The 17,814-nt window shown below is 41.1% G+C and overlaps 1 protein-coding gene across 1 annotated transcript in view; it reads right to left on the reverse strand.

Moving 5' to 3' along the window:
- Positions 1-211: 211 nt before the first annotated feature.
- The window catches only part of LOC103510308 (transcription elongation factor SPT6), a gene marked incomplete in the record, with an annotated part of 37,147 nt that continues 19,544 nt past the window's right edge, over positions 212-17,814 (reverse strand). The window contains 16 exon segments of the mRNA XM_026824388.1: positions 212-676; positions 2,918-2,970; positions 3,769-3,877; positions 4,236-4,438; positions 5,506-5,604; positions 5,676-5,796; positions 6,858-6,960; positions 7,366-7,510; positions 8,382-8,592; positions 9,205-9,346; positions 12,213-12,307; positions 13,982-14,202; positions 14,975-15,147; positions 15,577-15,580; positions 15,693-15,858; positions 16,499-16,678. Of these exon segments, the coding sequence (XP_026680189.1) occupies positions 298-676; positions 2,918-2,970; positions 3,769-3,877; positions 4,236-4,438; positions 5,506-5,604; positions 5,676-5,796; positions 6,858-6,960; positions 7,366-7,510; positions 8,382-8,592; positions 9,205-9,346; positions 12,213-12,307; positions 13,982-14,202; positions 14,975-15,147; positions 15,577-15,580; positions 15,693-15,858; positions 16,499-16,678 (2,404 nt within the window).

Genomic DNA, 17,814 nt, shown 5'->3' on the forward strand with positions numbered 1-17,814 from the left:
TAGCATATAGCAGTGTTATCAAATCTCACTCATCTCATTGCGGCGTTGTCAGATCTCACTCATCGTATTGCGGCGTTGTCAAGTGTAACTTTATATTTTGCAGCGTTGCCAGCTCCTACTCATCATACAGCGGCGTGGCCATGTCTCCGCCAAACGTAATCAATTCTTTCTAATCCTAAATATAGCATATAGCAGTGTTGTCAAATCTCACTCATCTCATTGCGGCGTTGTCAGATCTCACTCATCATATTGCGGCGTTGTCAAGTGTAACTTTATATTTTGCAGCGTTGCCAGCTCCTACTCATCATACAGCGGCGTGGCCATGTCTCCGCCAATACTCGACTCGACCATAGACCGCGGCGACGCGATAGTTCGCGGCGTACGCGGCGAATACGGCGACATATCCATCGGCCCCGCGCCCGCCCCGCGTCCCGACGCGCCCGACCGCATAGAGAACGCAGGCGACGCGCTCGGACTCGGCGCAGAGCTCGCGGGAGACGCGCGGTAGCTCGGGTGTGTGCGCGGGCTGGGCTGCGCGCGGGGGCTGGGGTGCGTGCGCGCGTCGTAGCGTGGCGTACTGCGCGCGCTAGAGCTACAGGAGGGTTTGGCTTTGGCCCACTCTGCGGCGGCCTTGGCCCATACGTTCGGATCGGAAGGTTGATTGTTTGATGCGGACCTGCAGAGAGAAAAGAAAATATCCAGTCTAGTTAGCTTGGAGGGTAGTGCGGAGTGCGCTAGGTGTAAGGGGTCGATTCCCACCCGGGGGAAAAAAAGTAACCTTCGTGGCCAAGTGGGTATCACAGTAGGCTTGCACGCCGGAAGTCCCGGGTTCGATTCCCAGCGGGGTCGAAGTTTTTTGGGCTCTGTGCTTAGAGTTCGGGGTGCACTCAGCCTCGTGAGGACAATGAAGTACCTAGCTACTTTAATCGAGTAGCGACCAGTGGCGGCGTTACAGTGTTAAAACATTGATACGAGTAGATGAGAAATAATAGTAAAGGGGGCACTTACTAATGCTGTGATACCCACACAAGTTGTGACGAAGCTCTCTGATTTAACACAAATAATTCACGATTTGATTTGATAAGGGATCTCAAAACGTGTTTTGGCACTAAAAACTCATCATCGAAAATTTGACCCGATTACATTACTTTCCTTCCTATAGGATAAGGAAAAAGTAAAAAGGAGGAAGACGAGGAGGAACAGAAGAGAGAGGAAGGAAAATTGGAAAAGGGATAAGCTGTATTTTTTAAGAGGTTTGATAGAGAGAACTGTAACTGCTAAGGTATCATCGTCTCGAAATTGAAGAGAGAAAAAGGACAGGATAGGAGAAAGCCAGCCGTTCCGAGAACGAACATTATCCGTTCAGGATAAAATCCGCCCCGGGTGGGAATTGAAACCGCTGCCTAGCGCTTTGAAGAAACCATTTACTGATGAAAATTTGTAACAATAATTAAGCTAAATGGGCTGGCAGCCGCTAATGAACTTAGGTGGGTATACTTATCCAATCATGCAATATTTGTGGCTAATCCGCTAATCTTACATCATCACTCTTGGTTTTCAGTTGCATCGCACCATTGGAAATTTAACAGTACATAATTACCTACCTATTAGCTATTACCAGATACAACGCACATCTATGTATGTACCTACAATAATCAATAAACGTACCTACCTACATGACTGTACAAGTTTTACAATTTACAACATAGGTAGGTAAAGGTAAATATAAGTTCTAGAATCCTCTCTGGTATCAGATTCGTAATTCGTAATTTGTTTATTTGGATCAATAATTATAGATTACAATATTGCAAGGGTATATACAAGGGTATAGATACAACGCACATATCCTACAATATAGGATTATAGGTCCTGCATGTATGTAGGTACAAGTTTTACAATTTACACCATAGGTAGGTAAACACTACATTCCTCTCCTCATTCCACACCCCCGTATTCTGTAAAACACAACATTTCCTCTCTAAAATGTGTTGAGTTGACACAAACACTGGAGTGGCTACTGCAGACTACCTTAGCTATTAGCCTGGGAAATCAGTATTAGTATTAGCTACATAGGTAAGTAAGTGCCTATATGTAGATTTGGGATTCGAGAATTGCGTCAAGTTGTCTAGGTATTCTGGTGTGGTCTACAGGCGAAGAGGTTTACAAAAATATTGCAGTCAAACCTGGATAATTTTGAACGGGCTAAAAATGCACCAGTCAAACCTGAATAAAATATGTAGATTGGATTGCCATAATGTTCGAGATCCTCTACAAAATCCTCTTCGATATCCTCTAAATATAAACGAAATAGATCCCTTAATTATTTGTCCAGACACCTCGGAAGAATCTACCTCTATGTAGAGGTAACTAATGTTGGTATCCTAAACGACCCTTTGTGTTTTCAATTGTCAGGTTTGAGTGTTAGCCCATCCTTTAGGGCTGTTAGCCCATCCTTTAGGGCTGTTAGCCCATCCTTTAGGGCTGTTATCTTTGCCTTCCACGTATTGTTGATGGATTTTCTTGTATTATATCATTTCCAAATGTATAATTGATGTACTCAATCATACAAAAGGAAACAATACAAGACAATTATGAGCATTGTGATTTCTTTTACACCATTTGCTTAGGTGAACTCGGGCCGTGAGGTCGTTAATCCCCAAATACAATCCATTAAAGTGACTTTATTAATCTTCATATTGTACTTCATATTCAGAAAAACAAAACCTATAATTAATTAGATACATAATTATGTATCAATTACATAATTATGTATCAAAACAAAAATAAAACTATCTATACGTCTTAACTATCTATACGTCTTATGTAGGTACCTATATCTAAAAAAAAAGAGGTGACACTATTATAAAACCTGTCAATCACTCTAAAGAATAAAATTAAAGAATGGTTGATTTTGAACCTTTGAAACAGAACAATAGAACAATAGATGAAACAGAACAGAGATTGATATATCTGTATTGGGGGATCGTAATGTTTTGAAAGATCGTAACGGGGGCCCCGTTCAACTTTGGGGCCCCAAATTTCAAGGATGGACGTGTTTTGATTCAATGAAGATGTGTAGCAAAATTTCATCAAAATCAGACCAGGCAATCGGGAGTTACAGCGGAACATACAAACACCTAAACCAAATGCAAAATGGTCGAGTTAAAACACAGACCTCACTATCGTTCGGTCAATTATAACGGCCGGGGCAATAATCAGAGTTTAAAATCGGTTAAAATCAAAATTTTCAACCAATCAGATTGCTTCATTCAATTTACACTTGTTTTTTTGTTTTTTGTTTTTTTTTTTTTTTTTTTTTTTTTTTTTAGGAGGATTGAACCCACGCCCTCCTGCTTACCAGTCGAGCGCCTTGACCACTACACCACCGAGGCATTTTAGGCTTGAAATATCCCCCCATCGAGAGAAAATTTGTACTTGACATATTTCATCGGATTACTTTCTACTGTCTAGTGTTCTCGTATTGATCCTGCACCTAAATGGAAAGTATTGACCATCTGATGAGGGACATACTACGATATAGGCATGCTACGACACAGATCACACAAGTCTAATGTAGAATGGAATATACCTTGTTTATCCTGCTGGGATAGGACTGAAAAGTCAATTTACCCCCGCAGTCTAAACAAGGTCTTATACATTTTGACGTATTATGGGAAACACATATTACAATCCAAATAAAAGAACACCTTGATTCATAAAAGAAAAAAAATTGATTGACCGATTTGCCATTGGTATGTATCTACTTACCTTAGATAAAGACACGAAGTAATGGATTTTGTTCGGGTTATTTCGTTTCTCTTGCCGAAGTACCTCCTCCGCTTTATCTCGCATACCCCCGCACTCCTCTCGATAATATCTGCAACCAAATTGAAAAGGATAGATAAAGGAGTCATTTATTTTTAAAAAATCTGGTGACCATCACACGACTTTCCTTATCCTATTGAATTAAGCTAAAAACCGGTCAAAATAACGCCAACCCTCTAGCTCTTACCGTTCTCGAGATATTTTGTTTTCAGACAGAAAGACGGACCAGAGGTTGAAATTTTAGATTTAAGCTCTAGAGACCTCTCAAAACGCGTTCTGTCACTAAAAACTGACCATCGAAAATTGGTGATGTTGTTCGTTTGGCGGAAAATTAACCTTAATTTTCAAGGTAAAATCGGACGAATTTTAAAAAAGTGGAGCAGTTCTCTTAATTTTTTATTTTAACTCACCGGAAAGACAGCAGCTCTCTCACGTTGGCCGCCATGGGACTCACGTGACGGGCAATGATTTCGTCCAGGTCTTCAAACTCTTCCGTCCCAATCCAGAGGGATCGGCCCAGGGAGAACGAATTCTCTTTGCCCTCCTCGCGTACGTCTATGTGTTGATAGAGGTCGTCCGCCACTTTCCACGTTACGGTCAGATGGTCTGCACCCTGAAGAGGAAGGTCAAAAAGAAAATGAAAATAATAGGACAGGAAGAACAGGGAAGAAGGTGAAAATAGAAAATTAAAATATTAAAACACAAAAACTAAAAACCTGGGCAGAAAGGTGAAAATGAAATAATAAAACAAAAAAATAATAATAATAAATAAATAAACTAGGAAACACATTGAAGAAAACAAAATTGATGAAATTTTCCACCCAGAAAACGTATTAAAACGTCGTGGGCCGTTTAGAAGAAAAATGGGAGTGCCGTATATTTACGGCTTGGTCCTTTAAGGGGTTAAATTCAAGTGGGGAATTGTGGGATTCAAGTTTCAGGGGGCTTCAAGCTCAAGGAGGCCCAATTCAAAGGGCTAATTTACCTCAGAGAGTTCGGGAAAGTCGTTCTTCAAACAGAATGGACATTGCCACAGGCCTGTCTCGTCATTACGATTTGGATTTGCCTTGTTCAATTGCTCCTCGGTTGGTTTTTTGTGTGTAAACCCGGTCACTGTCGCCATCACCATTTTACCTGTGGATCAAGAAGTTTTGTAAGTGCTAGGTTGCGGGTTGGATTCCCGCCCGGGGCGGACTTTATCTTCAACAGGGGGAGGACCTTTACTAGTTACCTCTTGTTTTACAATATATTACAAAAATCTGGTGTGAACATCACACGACTTTCCTCGTCCTATTGAATGGTGCTTATTTGAGTGTTCTGTTTTAACATTTACAATATCTCTAACCGTTTAGTCAAAATAGCCGAAAACCGCCAAAAAGCAGTCGAAACCCGCCAAAAAGCGGTCAAAATACCGCCAACCGCAGCACCTATTTTAACCAAACGTTTTGTGTCCACCCAGAACAAAGGGCATCACGTAATATCACGTGAAGTTATGGGGAGTCAGAAAGATAGTTCAAAGTTTTTCCATAATATTGTAGGTGATTTCGTTCAGGACAGCCACACTACTATGACTATCACGTTAAGTCACGTGACATGATAGTGGTGGGTTTCCAAATAATAAGTAGGCGTGGCTTATAATATAAGTAGGCGTGGCTTAGAATATAAGTAGGCGTGGCTTACCTTGCTAGAGGGTCGCACTATAACTTCGCCTTGGTCCATGGTTTTCATCCACTTCTCGGCCTCAGCGTAGGATATATTGTGAAATATAAGTAGGCGTGGCTTAGAATAGAAGTAGGCGTGACTTAGAATATAAGTAGGCATGGCTTAAAATAGAAGTAAGCGTAGCTTACCTTGCTAGAGGGACGCACTATAACTTCGCCTTGGTCCATGGTTTTCATCCACTTCTCGGCCTCAGCGTAGGATATATTGTGAAATATAAGTAGGCGTGGCTTAGAATAGAAGTAGGCGTGACTTAGAATATAAGTAGGCATGGCTTAAAATATGAAGAGGAAATGAATGGTTAGCGAAAAATTGTCTGGGAAAAAATCTCAGAAGGGCCATATTTATTAACAAAAGACTGGCGGCTTTCAAGCTGCACTGAAGCATCAATTCCAAATATCTAATTAAAATTGGTGAATGTCTGACTTGAGAGCGATTTTTTTTTTTTCGAATTAGGCGCTTTAACACTTTTATGATAAGGTCGTTCGCGCCGTGTCGAGAATTTTTATTCATAAAATGGGGTGATATTAGATCCTTTTCAGTTAAAATAAAGAAAGAAGATGATTGTCTGACAGAGCTGGTTACCTTCACCAATAATTCTTCAGTCCAGACCTATAGTTCATCCAGATCAATGTGACAGCAATGAGTAGTCAACTCAAAATGAAGGAACCAATCAGATTGCAGGAAATCCTTACATTGTTGCAATACTTGCAATTCAGGTAAAGGTTAATTTTTGATAAACTCTCTCTTCTAAAATGCAGAGGTAGCTCTAAGTTCAGAGGTTGGATTCCAGAACAGGTAAGGTGGTATCCGCTTAACCTGACTTTGTTCAACTGTCGGAGGAAGCACTGTGCAAAATTAACTCCCCTTTTAGAGATTATCTACCATTGCACATGTGACATGTTTGGCAAAAATGCCTATTTTTTTTGCTGTCACATTGATCTGGACACACTATAGAAGGTTTGTTAAGCTACCTGTTAAGTTCCATTTAGTTTGTATAGGCTTAACAGGGCTATAAGAGGCTGTTAGGGGGTACAAAGAGTTTGGCGAAACCCACAGGTAACTTCATTTTTATTTTTCTCGCACTGGTTCCACCAGATTAGGTAGTCCACCAGATACCAACCACACTCGACGTTGCTTACCTCCACTCCTGATTGGTATCGTTCAGATCTGAAGTTCGACTGGTTGCCTCCACGTAGAACCGCTCAGTGTCTATCTTAAAACCCACAGGTAACTTCATTTTTATTTTTCTCGCACTGGTTCCACCAGATTAGGTATTCCACCAGATACCAACCACACTCAACGTTGCTTACCTCCACTCCTGATTGGTATCGTTCAGATCTGAAGTTCGACTGGTTGCCTCCACGTAGAACCGCTCAGTGTCTATCTTGATGATTCGACAGTGGATAGTTTGACCTGGAACACACAAGCACATCATGGGTTAAAAAAAAAATCGGCATCTGTAAGCACCAGGTCGCAGGTTCGAAACAGAGCCTGTTCACAACTTTTGTGAATACCACAGCATTACTAGCTCAAGATCGGAATTAATGGAGGAGAAGAACTAAACTCCTATGCCTTTGTAAAAATTCCAAATAAAAAAGTGTTAAATAATCTAATATATAAAAATTAATATTTGTTTGTGTGTGTGTTCGAACTTTATGCCTGGCCAAACCGCTCATCCGATTGCTATGATACTTTGTCAACTTATTGCTTGCACTCCCGTGAAGGTTATAGGCTATTTTCCGGTTCGTTTTTGTTAATGCTCAAGTGAGCACCAAAGTTATGATATAATAACACAAAGAAACTGCATTTATTTATTACCTCTGGTAACTCTATCCTCAGGATTCGTCACTTCACTATCACTCAGTTTCTTAATATGAATATAACCGGTTATTCCGTTGTCCAGCCGGATTCGAACCCCAGTCGCCTGACCAGGACACCCGCCCGCGTCGAAATGGTTCCATACCTGAAGAATAAGAATAGAAATTAAAATAGAATATACTTCAATATGAGAATAGAATAGAATTAATATGAATATATCCGGTAATGCCGTTGTCCAGCCGGATTCGAACCCCGGTCGCCTGACCAGGACACCCGCCCGCGTCGAAATGGTTCCACACCTGAAGAATAGAATAGAAATTAGAATAGAATAGAATAGAATATACTTCAATATGAGAATAGAATAGAATTAATATGAATATATCCGGTAATGCCGTTGTCCAGCCGGATTCGAACCCCGGTCGCCTGACCAGGACACCCGCCCGCGTCGAAATGATTCCATACCTGAAGAATAGAATAGAATATACTTCAATATGAGAATAGAATAGAATTAATATGAATATATCCGGTAATGCCGTTGTCTAGCCGGATTCGAACCCCGGTCGCCTGACCAGGACACCCGCCCGCGTCGAAATGGTTCCATACCTGAAGAATAGAATAGAATAGAAATTAGAATAGAATATACTTCAATATGAGAATAGAATAGAATTAATATGAATATAACCGGTTATTCCGTTGTCCAGCCTGATTCGAACCCCGGTCGCCTGACCAGGACACCCGCCCGCGTCGAAATGGTTCCATACCTGAAGAATAGAATAGAATATTTCTTAGAATTGAATAGAATAATAGAGTAAGAATCTTGCGCTTACTTACTTATCCGGTTATACAGGCCGTGAAGGTTCAAAACCTGCTCTGATGAGCTTAGGTATGGAATTTTATTCTCAATATAATTTGAGAATTTGACCACAATAATAGTAGTAGCCTACTGCTGGAGTAAAGGGACTTTTCAGTAAAAAAAAAAGTATAAACAGGGTATATTCTATTCTATTTTTTCCTACCTGTCTCTCAAGTTCCTCGGCAAAAGCATCCAAATCCAACTCCTTCAGCTTATCCGGCTCCTTCAGGATCTCTTCTAGGGCTCCGGCAGGATTCGTGTCCTCAACAGGATCCTCTGTGTCTTCCAGAGCGTCCACGGCCATCTTTCGCGCCCACTCGTACGTTTCCGGATGAACTCGGGACCCGTCGAGAACTTCGACGTAGGCGTCAGTGCTGTAGGAGTGAAATAATGGAAGATACCCAATTAGTGGTTGATCTGTCCTTTGTTCGGGATCAGCGAGGCGTAAGAGGTATGACTTTGAACCGCCGCCATTTTGAATCAGGATGGAATGTGAAAATTTTAAGTAGCCTATGTCACCCTCAGTACTCTTCATAACAACCACAAAAAATTCATAAAAAATCACATTCCATAAAAACCATGAACAGGTCTATCAGCGCAACAGACAGACAAAGACAAAGACAGAAAATCCACCAGAAAATTTTCAGAAAGACTAAAGATAAAATGCTGATATTAGGGATAGTGTTTTATGTTTAAAAATGTCATTTTTGAAGTAGTCCTCAAATTTCGGCCGAAGCTTCTAATTGTGAATCTAACACTCATATTTATGAAGAAGAATGATCGTTCTTAGATCAGTCTCAAGTCAAAATTGACCAATCAAATACCTTGAGACTATGCTTAGCACGAACTTGAGAGCCAGCATTTTGTTCATAAATATGGATGTTAAACCAACTTCAGAATCTTAAATCGGAGTCTCTAATTGTGATACAATATGTCACATCAAACGCACTAACCTCCAAGCCAACTAGACTGGATCCATGTCTTACCTTCCCAGTGAGTCGGTGTCGATCTTGATAAATCCAGCACAGTTGATGAATACTTTGGGACCCATGTGACATTTGGTTACCAGGAGGGTTCGATTCTCCAGACGGAGATTGGTTTGCTTCATCAACTTGATGAGAGCAGCACCTAGAGTAGAATAGAATGGAATAGAATAGAATAATTGAATTTAATAATAATAATAATAATAATAATAATAATAATAATGGCTTCCGGAAGCAGAAATTACGAGGAAATGAAGGAGAAGACGTCAAAGGAGAGCTGCCAACCAATCCTAGGATTGACGAAGATGATGAGAATATAATAGAATTCGAATAGAACGCGATTGGATGAGATTGGACAGGATCAGGAACGAAGTCATAAAGAATAAGATAAAAGTAAACGGACGTGTCGAGGAAGATCCAGGAGAGGAGACTGCAGTAGTATGGTCATGTTGAAAGGGCTTAAGTCCTCCATTTGCACATGAAATAACTGCGCCGCATAGGACCGGCCGCAGGAGAAAATTTTGGTTTCATCAATTATTTGCGGTAAAAAAAAAGAGCTGAAAAAATCTGCGTTTGCCTGAGATCGAACCCATAACTGCGAATTTCACCGCCGTTTTTATTTCGTAGCTATCAAACAGCTGACACATTGGACGCATGTGGTCTGTGTCGTAGCATGCCCATCTCGTAGTATTTCCCTCATCAGATGGGCGAGAAGAGACACAATACTTCCCATTTAGGTGCTGGGTCAACACGAGACCACCAGAAAGTAACCCGCTGAAATATTTGCAATCGAAAAACGAATACAAATTTTTGTCGATGGTGGGATTCGAACCCGGGACCTTCTGCATGGCAAGCAAGCGCGTAAATACCGCGAACAAAACCCGAATACCGCGAACAAACCGCGGATACCGAGAACAAACCGCGGATACCGCGAACAAACAGCGGATACCGCGAACAAACCGCGGATACCGCGAACAAACCGCGGATACCAAAGTAACCCGCTGAAATATTTGCAATCGAAAAACGAATACAAATTTTTGTCGATGGTGGGATTCGAACCCGGGACCTTCTGCATGGCAAGCAAGCGCGTTACCACTAGACCAACCGTGCCCCATTAAAAAGTTAATAATAGGAGTTTATCGAAGAAAGGGTTAATGTTGTTGTAGTGATGTAGCTACACCGAGAGGAGTTGATGGTCTCTGGCCAAGATTACTTGGCCCGTCCCGAACCGCAGTCAACCATCGTGAGGACCTATGCTTTTTTTTGACAATACTTTCTTTATTTTATTTTGAACATTTTAAATTACAATTAAATACAATAAATTGAAAAATAGAGACAAAAAAGGGGGGCTATTTATAATACCTAAATATAAGTTTGGTACTTTAAAGAGTTCTTAATCTTAAACAAAGCGAGATGAAATCGAAAATGTAGTACAATCTTTCTATGAGTTCTTAATAAGACATTTTAATTGGAATTAAAGTGCTCTACAGCCCATTCAACTAAAGTTGGTGTCGGGCTGTAGTTATTTCCTTTTTAGGTCAGATGTAAATATTTAATTTGTGCCAATTAGTGATGTACATTAGTTTTATTATTTATTAATTGCTCCGGATTATATTCACTCCTTTTTGTGTTTAACCTAACCCTATAACAACACTGGTCACTGCTCATTTGTTACAGCTCCTTTTCGTAGCAATTTTCCACTAACGTGACTTCCGAACAAGTACCAGATTTCGCCAAATTTCCATTGACGTGACTTCCGAACAAGTACCAAATTTCGCCAAATTTCCATTGACGTGATTTCTGAACCAGTACCAAATTTCGCCAAATTTCCATTGACGTGATTTCTGAACCCTGACATTTTGTTCTCCATAATTTCCAGATGTTTTTTCAATGCCAATTTTAATACATCTTTACGTCTATATTTCTGAGGAAGATAAACTCTTTGAAGCAAGATAAACTCTTTGTAACCTCCAGCTAACCAGGCTGTTTAAAGTTTGGCTGCTCTGATCCCTATTTAAATATAGCCCCACAGCAAAGACACTTATCTGCTCCCTGTTTAAGGTCCCGTGACCTAGGGCTTACAGGGCAAAGCTACAGAGATTCGTGGATAAGCTTTACCCATCCTTTAGAGCTGTTAGCCCATCCTTTAGGGCTGTTAGCCCATCCTTTAGGGCTGTTAGCCCATCCTTTAGGGCTGTTAGCTAAGCTGACCCTCCAAGCTAACTAGGCTTGTAAAAAAAAGAAGCTCTTACCTTAAGTATCTTTTCGTTCTCAAAGTTCGACATGCGTCTCCGCAAGAGGTTAGGCAGACGCAGAATCTCGACGCACTCCCCGTCCGGCGCGCACAGACACGCAAACGCCGCCTGCGACAGATCCGGTTCGTACGCAAGGCCCATGACGCGCACACCGCCAGTCTCTTCCGTGGACCATTCCTCATCGTCAATGTCCACGGAGATTGGGGCCACCTTGATCCAGTCGTACAGCTTACCCGCACATCTATGTAAGATAATAGGGGACACGGTTGGAATAGAATAAAACCATTTATTACCAGAGGACGAGAACTGGTGTATTCAACGTGATATGAACGTTGGCATTTGGATATGCATTTGGATATGCGTTGAGGATATGCATTTGGGTAATAAGTATGAATAAAAGGTCGATTCCTACGTAAAAAGTTGTGAAGAATCCAAATCTGAAGTCAACAATCCGAAAAAAAATTATCTTGATGTCGAAAATTCAAATTTTATTGCCGTTCTGAAGAGAAAGCTTCAAAGTGTTCAAACAGTTGTGATATCACGATACAAGTCATACGCAGAAAAAAGGCATTAAAATAATGTCATCTTCAAGGGACTTGCTTGCTTGTTTGAGATGAGACTTGCATGAGACGTGACGACATCGCGTACGCGAGCGTATGTCGTGACGTTAAGATACCAGACATCTAGAAGTTGTAGAAAAAAAAAAGAAAAAATCCCTAGTTCCTCTTTTTCCTGGCTCTTCAACCTATTTCTTACCTTTGCGCGGTCCTAGACCACAGATAAACTGCACCAGATTGGAAGCGTAAGGATTCTGTACAACTTCGTTTAGGTCTACTCCCACCTCGTTGGTTCTGAAACATGAAGAAACATTTTCAGAAGCCTGGCAACAAACTTAAATTGATTGCAACATTTCTGGGACTACTTTAACAATAGAATTAGAATAGAATAGAATAGAATATACCTTGTTTATCCTGCCAGAATGAGACTGAAAAGTCCCTTTACTCCCGCAATCTAAACAAGGTCTACTTAAATTGATTGCAACATTTCTAGGACTGCTTTAACAATAGAATTAATGCTCCATAGTCAGAATTGTATTCGTAAATATGGGTGTAAAGGTGGAAACACACTACTATCACATCACGTGATCTCATGGGGAGACAGAAAGATATAACAAGTTGTTTTAAATTGTTTGGGGTTGCTTTTCTTTAGGATCACTTCTTCCAGGGCCCATGTTATAATATCAGCCAAATAGGCTGTTAGCCCATCCTTTAGGGCTGTTAGCCCATCCTTTAGGGCTGTTAGCCCATCCTTTAGGGCTCCATAGTCAGTATTGTATTCGTAAATATGGGTGTAAATGTGGAAACACACTACTATCACATCACGTGATCTCATGGGGAGACAGAAAGATATAACAAGTTGTTTTAAATGTTTTAAATTGTTTGGGGTTGCTTTTCTTTAGGGTCATTTCTTCCGGGGTCCATGTTATAAAATATCAGCCAAATATTTCTGACTTCTTGAGAAGTTTTTTTTTCTAGTTTTCTTTTTTTTTCTAGAAAAAAAAATTGTAGTTAGGCGCTTTAACACTCTTGTGTCGTTCGCGCCGTCCCCTGTTTCTTAGTATATAGACCTAGATCTTAGTATATAGACCAATGGCCTTCAGGTACATTAAGGCCGAATCGATGTTGGCAGGGTTGTTATCGAGGGCTGGTGGTGAGGGGAGGGAGGAACGTATTTGTAGATATGTGTGGCAATTAAATATATGGTCCACGGTTAGGGTATCACCGCACCCGCAGGTGGGTCGAGGGTAGGGTCTCTTTTGAATCTTGAGAAGTTGGTTTGGAAAATAAAGCTCAGTCTCCTTTACATAGCTCCACGAAATAATGTTCCTACTTTTCCAATAGATTTTTTTTTAAGAGGTTTGACAGAGGGAACTGTAACTGCTATGGTCTTATTGTCCCGAAATCGAAGAGAGAAGGAAGACAGGATAGGAGAACCGGCCGTTCCGTTCCGAGAACGAACATTATCCCATTAGGATAAAATCCGCCCCGGGCGGGAATCGAACCCGCGGCCTAGCGCTTACGCCTCGAGAACGAACATTATCCCATCAGGATAAAATCCGCCCCGGGCGGGAATCGAACCCGCGGCCTAGCGCTTACAAAAGCCAGCCGTTCCGAGAACGAACATCATCCCGTCAGGATAAAATCCGCCCCGGGCAGGAATCGAACCCGCGGCCTAGCGCTTACAAGGCAGGCGCGCCACCAACCAAGCTAACTAGGCTGGCGCGATTACAAAATCTCCCACTGAAGAAATCTCCCTCAAAATGAGCTCTAACAAAATTGTACCAACTAAGCTGACTAGGCTGGCTATTAATTATCTTGATTTCAACCCTACTGTTTACCATCTTCCTCCGGACAAAGCAGGCTGGCGAGAAGTTGGTTTGGAAAATAAAGCTCAGTCTACTTTTCATAGCTCCACGAAATGATGTTCCTACTTTTCCAATAGATTGAAACAGTCCATATGCTCACCTATTGACAAATTCGAGTGTTATAACCTCGAGCAGGTCATCCTTGGACACGGTGTCTTGCAGCGGATGATAGCGGAGACACATGATCTCATCGTCCGATGTACACAGCTGCGAGAACTCCATCAGAGGATCCTGGAGACGACGGGCCAATGAGATGGCTTGCCGAAGAAGTATGGGATACTCTTTGAAATCGGATTCACCCTTGATAGAATTGGCGTAGATCTAGCATAGAATAGAATAATAAATTGATGTTAGTTTAATTTATAACATTAGAAAGGGTATGATAATGGGAAAATGAGATGTCCTGACAAAGAAGTACCGGGTAATCCTTGAAATCGGATTCACCCTTGATAGAATTGGCGTAGATCTAGCATAGAATAGAATAGAACAGAATATTTCATGTTCGTTTAATTTATAACATTAGAAAGGGTATGATAATGGGAAAATGAGATGTCCTGACAAAGAAGTACCAGGTACTCCTTGAAGTCAGATTCACCCTTGATAGAATTGGCGTAGATCTAGCATAGAATAGAATAGAACAGAATAGAATAGAATATTTCATTATAGTTTACATTATAGCATTATACCATTAGAAAGGTTATTTGATATTTGAGTTTATTTGAGTAGTGAAGATGACAGGCCAATGAGATGGCATTTTAAGCAGACCCAAAAAACTGGGGATATAGTTTGAAGGGGTAAAAGAAACTTTTCCTGATCTCATTTCTTTTGTAGACCGACTTTTAGGAGAGGAAAGCCTTTTTTTTCTTCCACATTTGTGTTCTTCCAGTGGTTTTGCTTACCTTGGAGAATTCATTGTCGACAATTTCCACCTTGATCTCGGGGAATTCCTCGTCTTCACTTCACTGAGTTGTTTGATAATAACCCCCAGGTCTTTCTGAATCATTTTATCACTTTTTCCTAGAATATTTCCCCCCTTTTATATATTTTTAACAAGATTGTTTGCTTGTTTTTCATTGCTTTTTTCCCCTCTCACCTTGGAGAATTCATTGTCGACAATTTCCACCTTGATCTCAGGGAATTCCTCGTCTTCACCGAGTTGTTTGATGATCACTTCCAGGTCTTTCTGAATCATGAGCGCCTCCCTGGACTCACCACTGACCGCTATGACGTGCGGCTTCTTCGTGTTGATGAAGTTGCGCAATAACCCTATTTAAATAGGAAAAGGCTAGAAGGAAGAAGAAGCCTAGTTAGCGTTGAAGGGTAGCGCGTCTACCTTGTAAGCGCTAGGTCGCGGGTTTGAAGCCCAACCCGGGCCGAACTTTATCCTACACAGATAAGGTTTGTTCTCGGAACAGCTGGGTTTCTCCTATCCTGTCTTCCTTCTCTCTTCGCTTTTGGGACGATAAGACCTTAGCGGTTACAGTTCCTTCTATCAAAAGTTCGTTCTCGGAACGGCTGGCTTTCTCCTATCCTGTCTTCCTTCTCTCTTCGCTTTCGGGACTATAAAACTTTAGCAGTTAAGTTCCCTCTATCAAACCTCTTGAAAATAATAATAATGATAAAAAATAATAATAATTATAAAAAATAATAAAAAGTACTAAAATATACTAAAATAAGAAGAGAATAAGTCTTCACTTGACTAAATAATCTTATGTGTAGTAAATCTCTTCTTATTTTAGTATTAATTAGTACTTGACATGGTATCCCGTTTTCAAAGTTTAATAAAAAGTAAGAAGAAAAAAAAATCTTACCCGATAATACAGCTGTTTAACTTCATCCAAGTACAGAGTGGACGTTAACCCCTTCAGGTCTTCACATACGGATATCTTGATGAGCTTATCTTGCTCTGCAATGTGAAGCTTGAGGTATTGGTCTGTCACTAGATCCCGTACCGGCTTGTCGTTTAGATATTTCATCCTAGGGACAAGAGATCAACGGGGGTTAAATATTTTGATTTTTGTTTTATTTTAACACATTGAGTGCCAAGCCCATTTCATGAATGTTTCCGCAGGATCCGGCCTATTTTTTGTTCATTTGTCCCGTCAAACTCTAGTGTGACAAGAAACAAGGTACTCTGCGTTTTTTTTTTTTTTTTTTTTTTTTTTTTTTTTTTTTTTCCCCCAGAATTTCCCCAAGACCAAGCTAATTGCTACTGAAACTCTGCACTATCACAACAAAGCTCCAGAACACATTTGTTGTCACACTCCAGAGTATGACATGGGTTTAAAGAAAGAACATGGTGTCGCACCCTAGGGTGTGACAGGATCAGAACGACAAGTGCACTGCCATACTCTAGCGTGTGACGTGGCACGCAATGTGTTAATATAAAATTGATTTCGTAATAAACCTGTAAATTAGTAGATTCAGTAAAATTTCGCACTACACATGACACATCTTCACAGTACTGTCACGTCACATGAGCTCATGGGAAATTAGAAAGATGTAGTTCTACGTTTTCCCATAATATTGTAGGTAATTTCGTTGAGGACAGCCACACTACTGTCACGTCACGTGAGCTCACGTGACGTGACAGCTGTGATCGAAGTATTAGACTTACGTATAAATGGGGTGAGACTCGTCAATTTCCTTCATCCCCCGTTTGGTGGGAGTGACAGATATCTTGGCTCTCTCAAACAGGATCTCCCGGACACATTTGACTACTAGAGGTTCTCGGGATAGTTGAGTGGCCACCACGTACTTGCCTGCCTTGAGTACATCATCTGGTGTAGTGAACTTACTGCAAATCAAGGAGAGAGAATCAATCAATACCATAACGAAAGGAAACAATCAATACCCTAACAGCACCTTAACAGGGCAAAAAAGCACCTTAATGGGGGGGGGAAACAATAAAACTTACTGACGGAACACCAAAAATGCAGCTGTCAAATCAACACAGAATAAAATTCAAACAAAATTATTATAAATTAATGTTATGCTAAGAAGTTAATACTTAAAAGCCCGAATCTTTAATTTGAATTTTCATTTCTGGCACAATCGAACCACTTTTGACGGGGTGGGGGTGTTCAAGTGCTTAGGAGATAAAAGAGAAATTAAAATATTGCATTTTGAAACGAAGGAACAGTATCTGAAACAACTCACCGTCCCTTCTAACTGTCTGTCAGTTACTGTTCCTTTATTTCAAAATTTAAATGGAAATTCAGAAAGTTATGGAGTCCTACTTAAATCATTCGTAGGATAAATTAAAACAACAAGTGTCACACCCCAAGAAACGCTATACCAAAAATTTAGCAACATTAAAGGGGGCACAGTTAGGTAACCGCGACACATAGAGTCGTACTTGTCCCCGTCCTGACACGGGTACAGGAGGCGGAAGTTGCCCATATGGGCGCGCTCCCATGCCCATTGCCTTTCCTTGCATCCTTGCCTGTCCTCCTCATCCTCCTCCCTCTCCGGGCGCTTGAACAGACGTCGCTGCACCTCCAGTCTCTCCTCCTGAAGGACTTTCCTTTTGATTGAACTGTTCAGGTTGCACAGGATGAACGTATCCCGCAGGACTTGCTCCTTGATCTCAACGTCGATGTTCGTATCTGTGTAGAAGCTAGGCGAATGATTCACCTCCAGGACGTAAGGATTGAGAGTGTCGTCCAGCAGGATATCAAAGCCAAGCAGTTGGAAGCAGGCCGTCATGTAGTTGTGTCGCGGGAACACCGAGTTATACATTTTCTTGATTTTCGGATGCGCGGACAGGACTGTCTTGACTATCACGTCATCGATGCGTGACCACACGAGGTCCGTGTCATACCCCATGCGGCAGAACCACTGGTTCATTGTAGATATCTTCCGCTTGCTCCCAACCTCCTCGTCATGGATGAATGAGATGGAGTGTTTGTTGACGGAATAATTAGTCAGGTG

The sequence above is a fragment of the Diaphorina citri genome, unplaced genomic scaffold (assembly GCF_000475195.1).
Source record: "Diaphorina citri unplaced genomic scaffold, Diaci psyllid genome assembly version 1.1 scaffold581, whole genome shotgun sequence".
In the NCBI taxonomy this organism is placed as follows: domain Eukaryota; kingdom Metazoa; phylum Arthropoda; class Insecta; order Hemiptera; family Psyllidae; genus Diaphorina; species Diaphorina citri.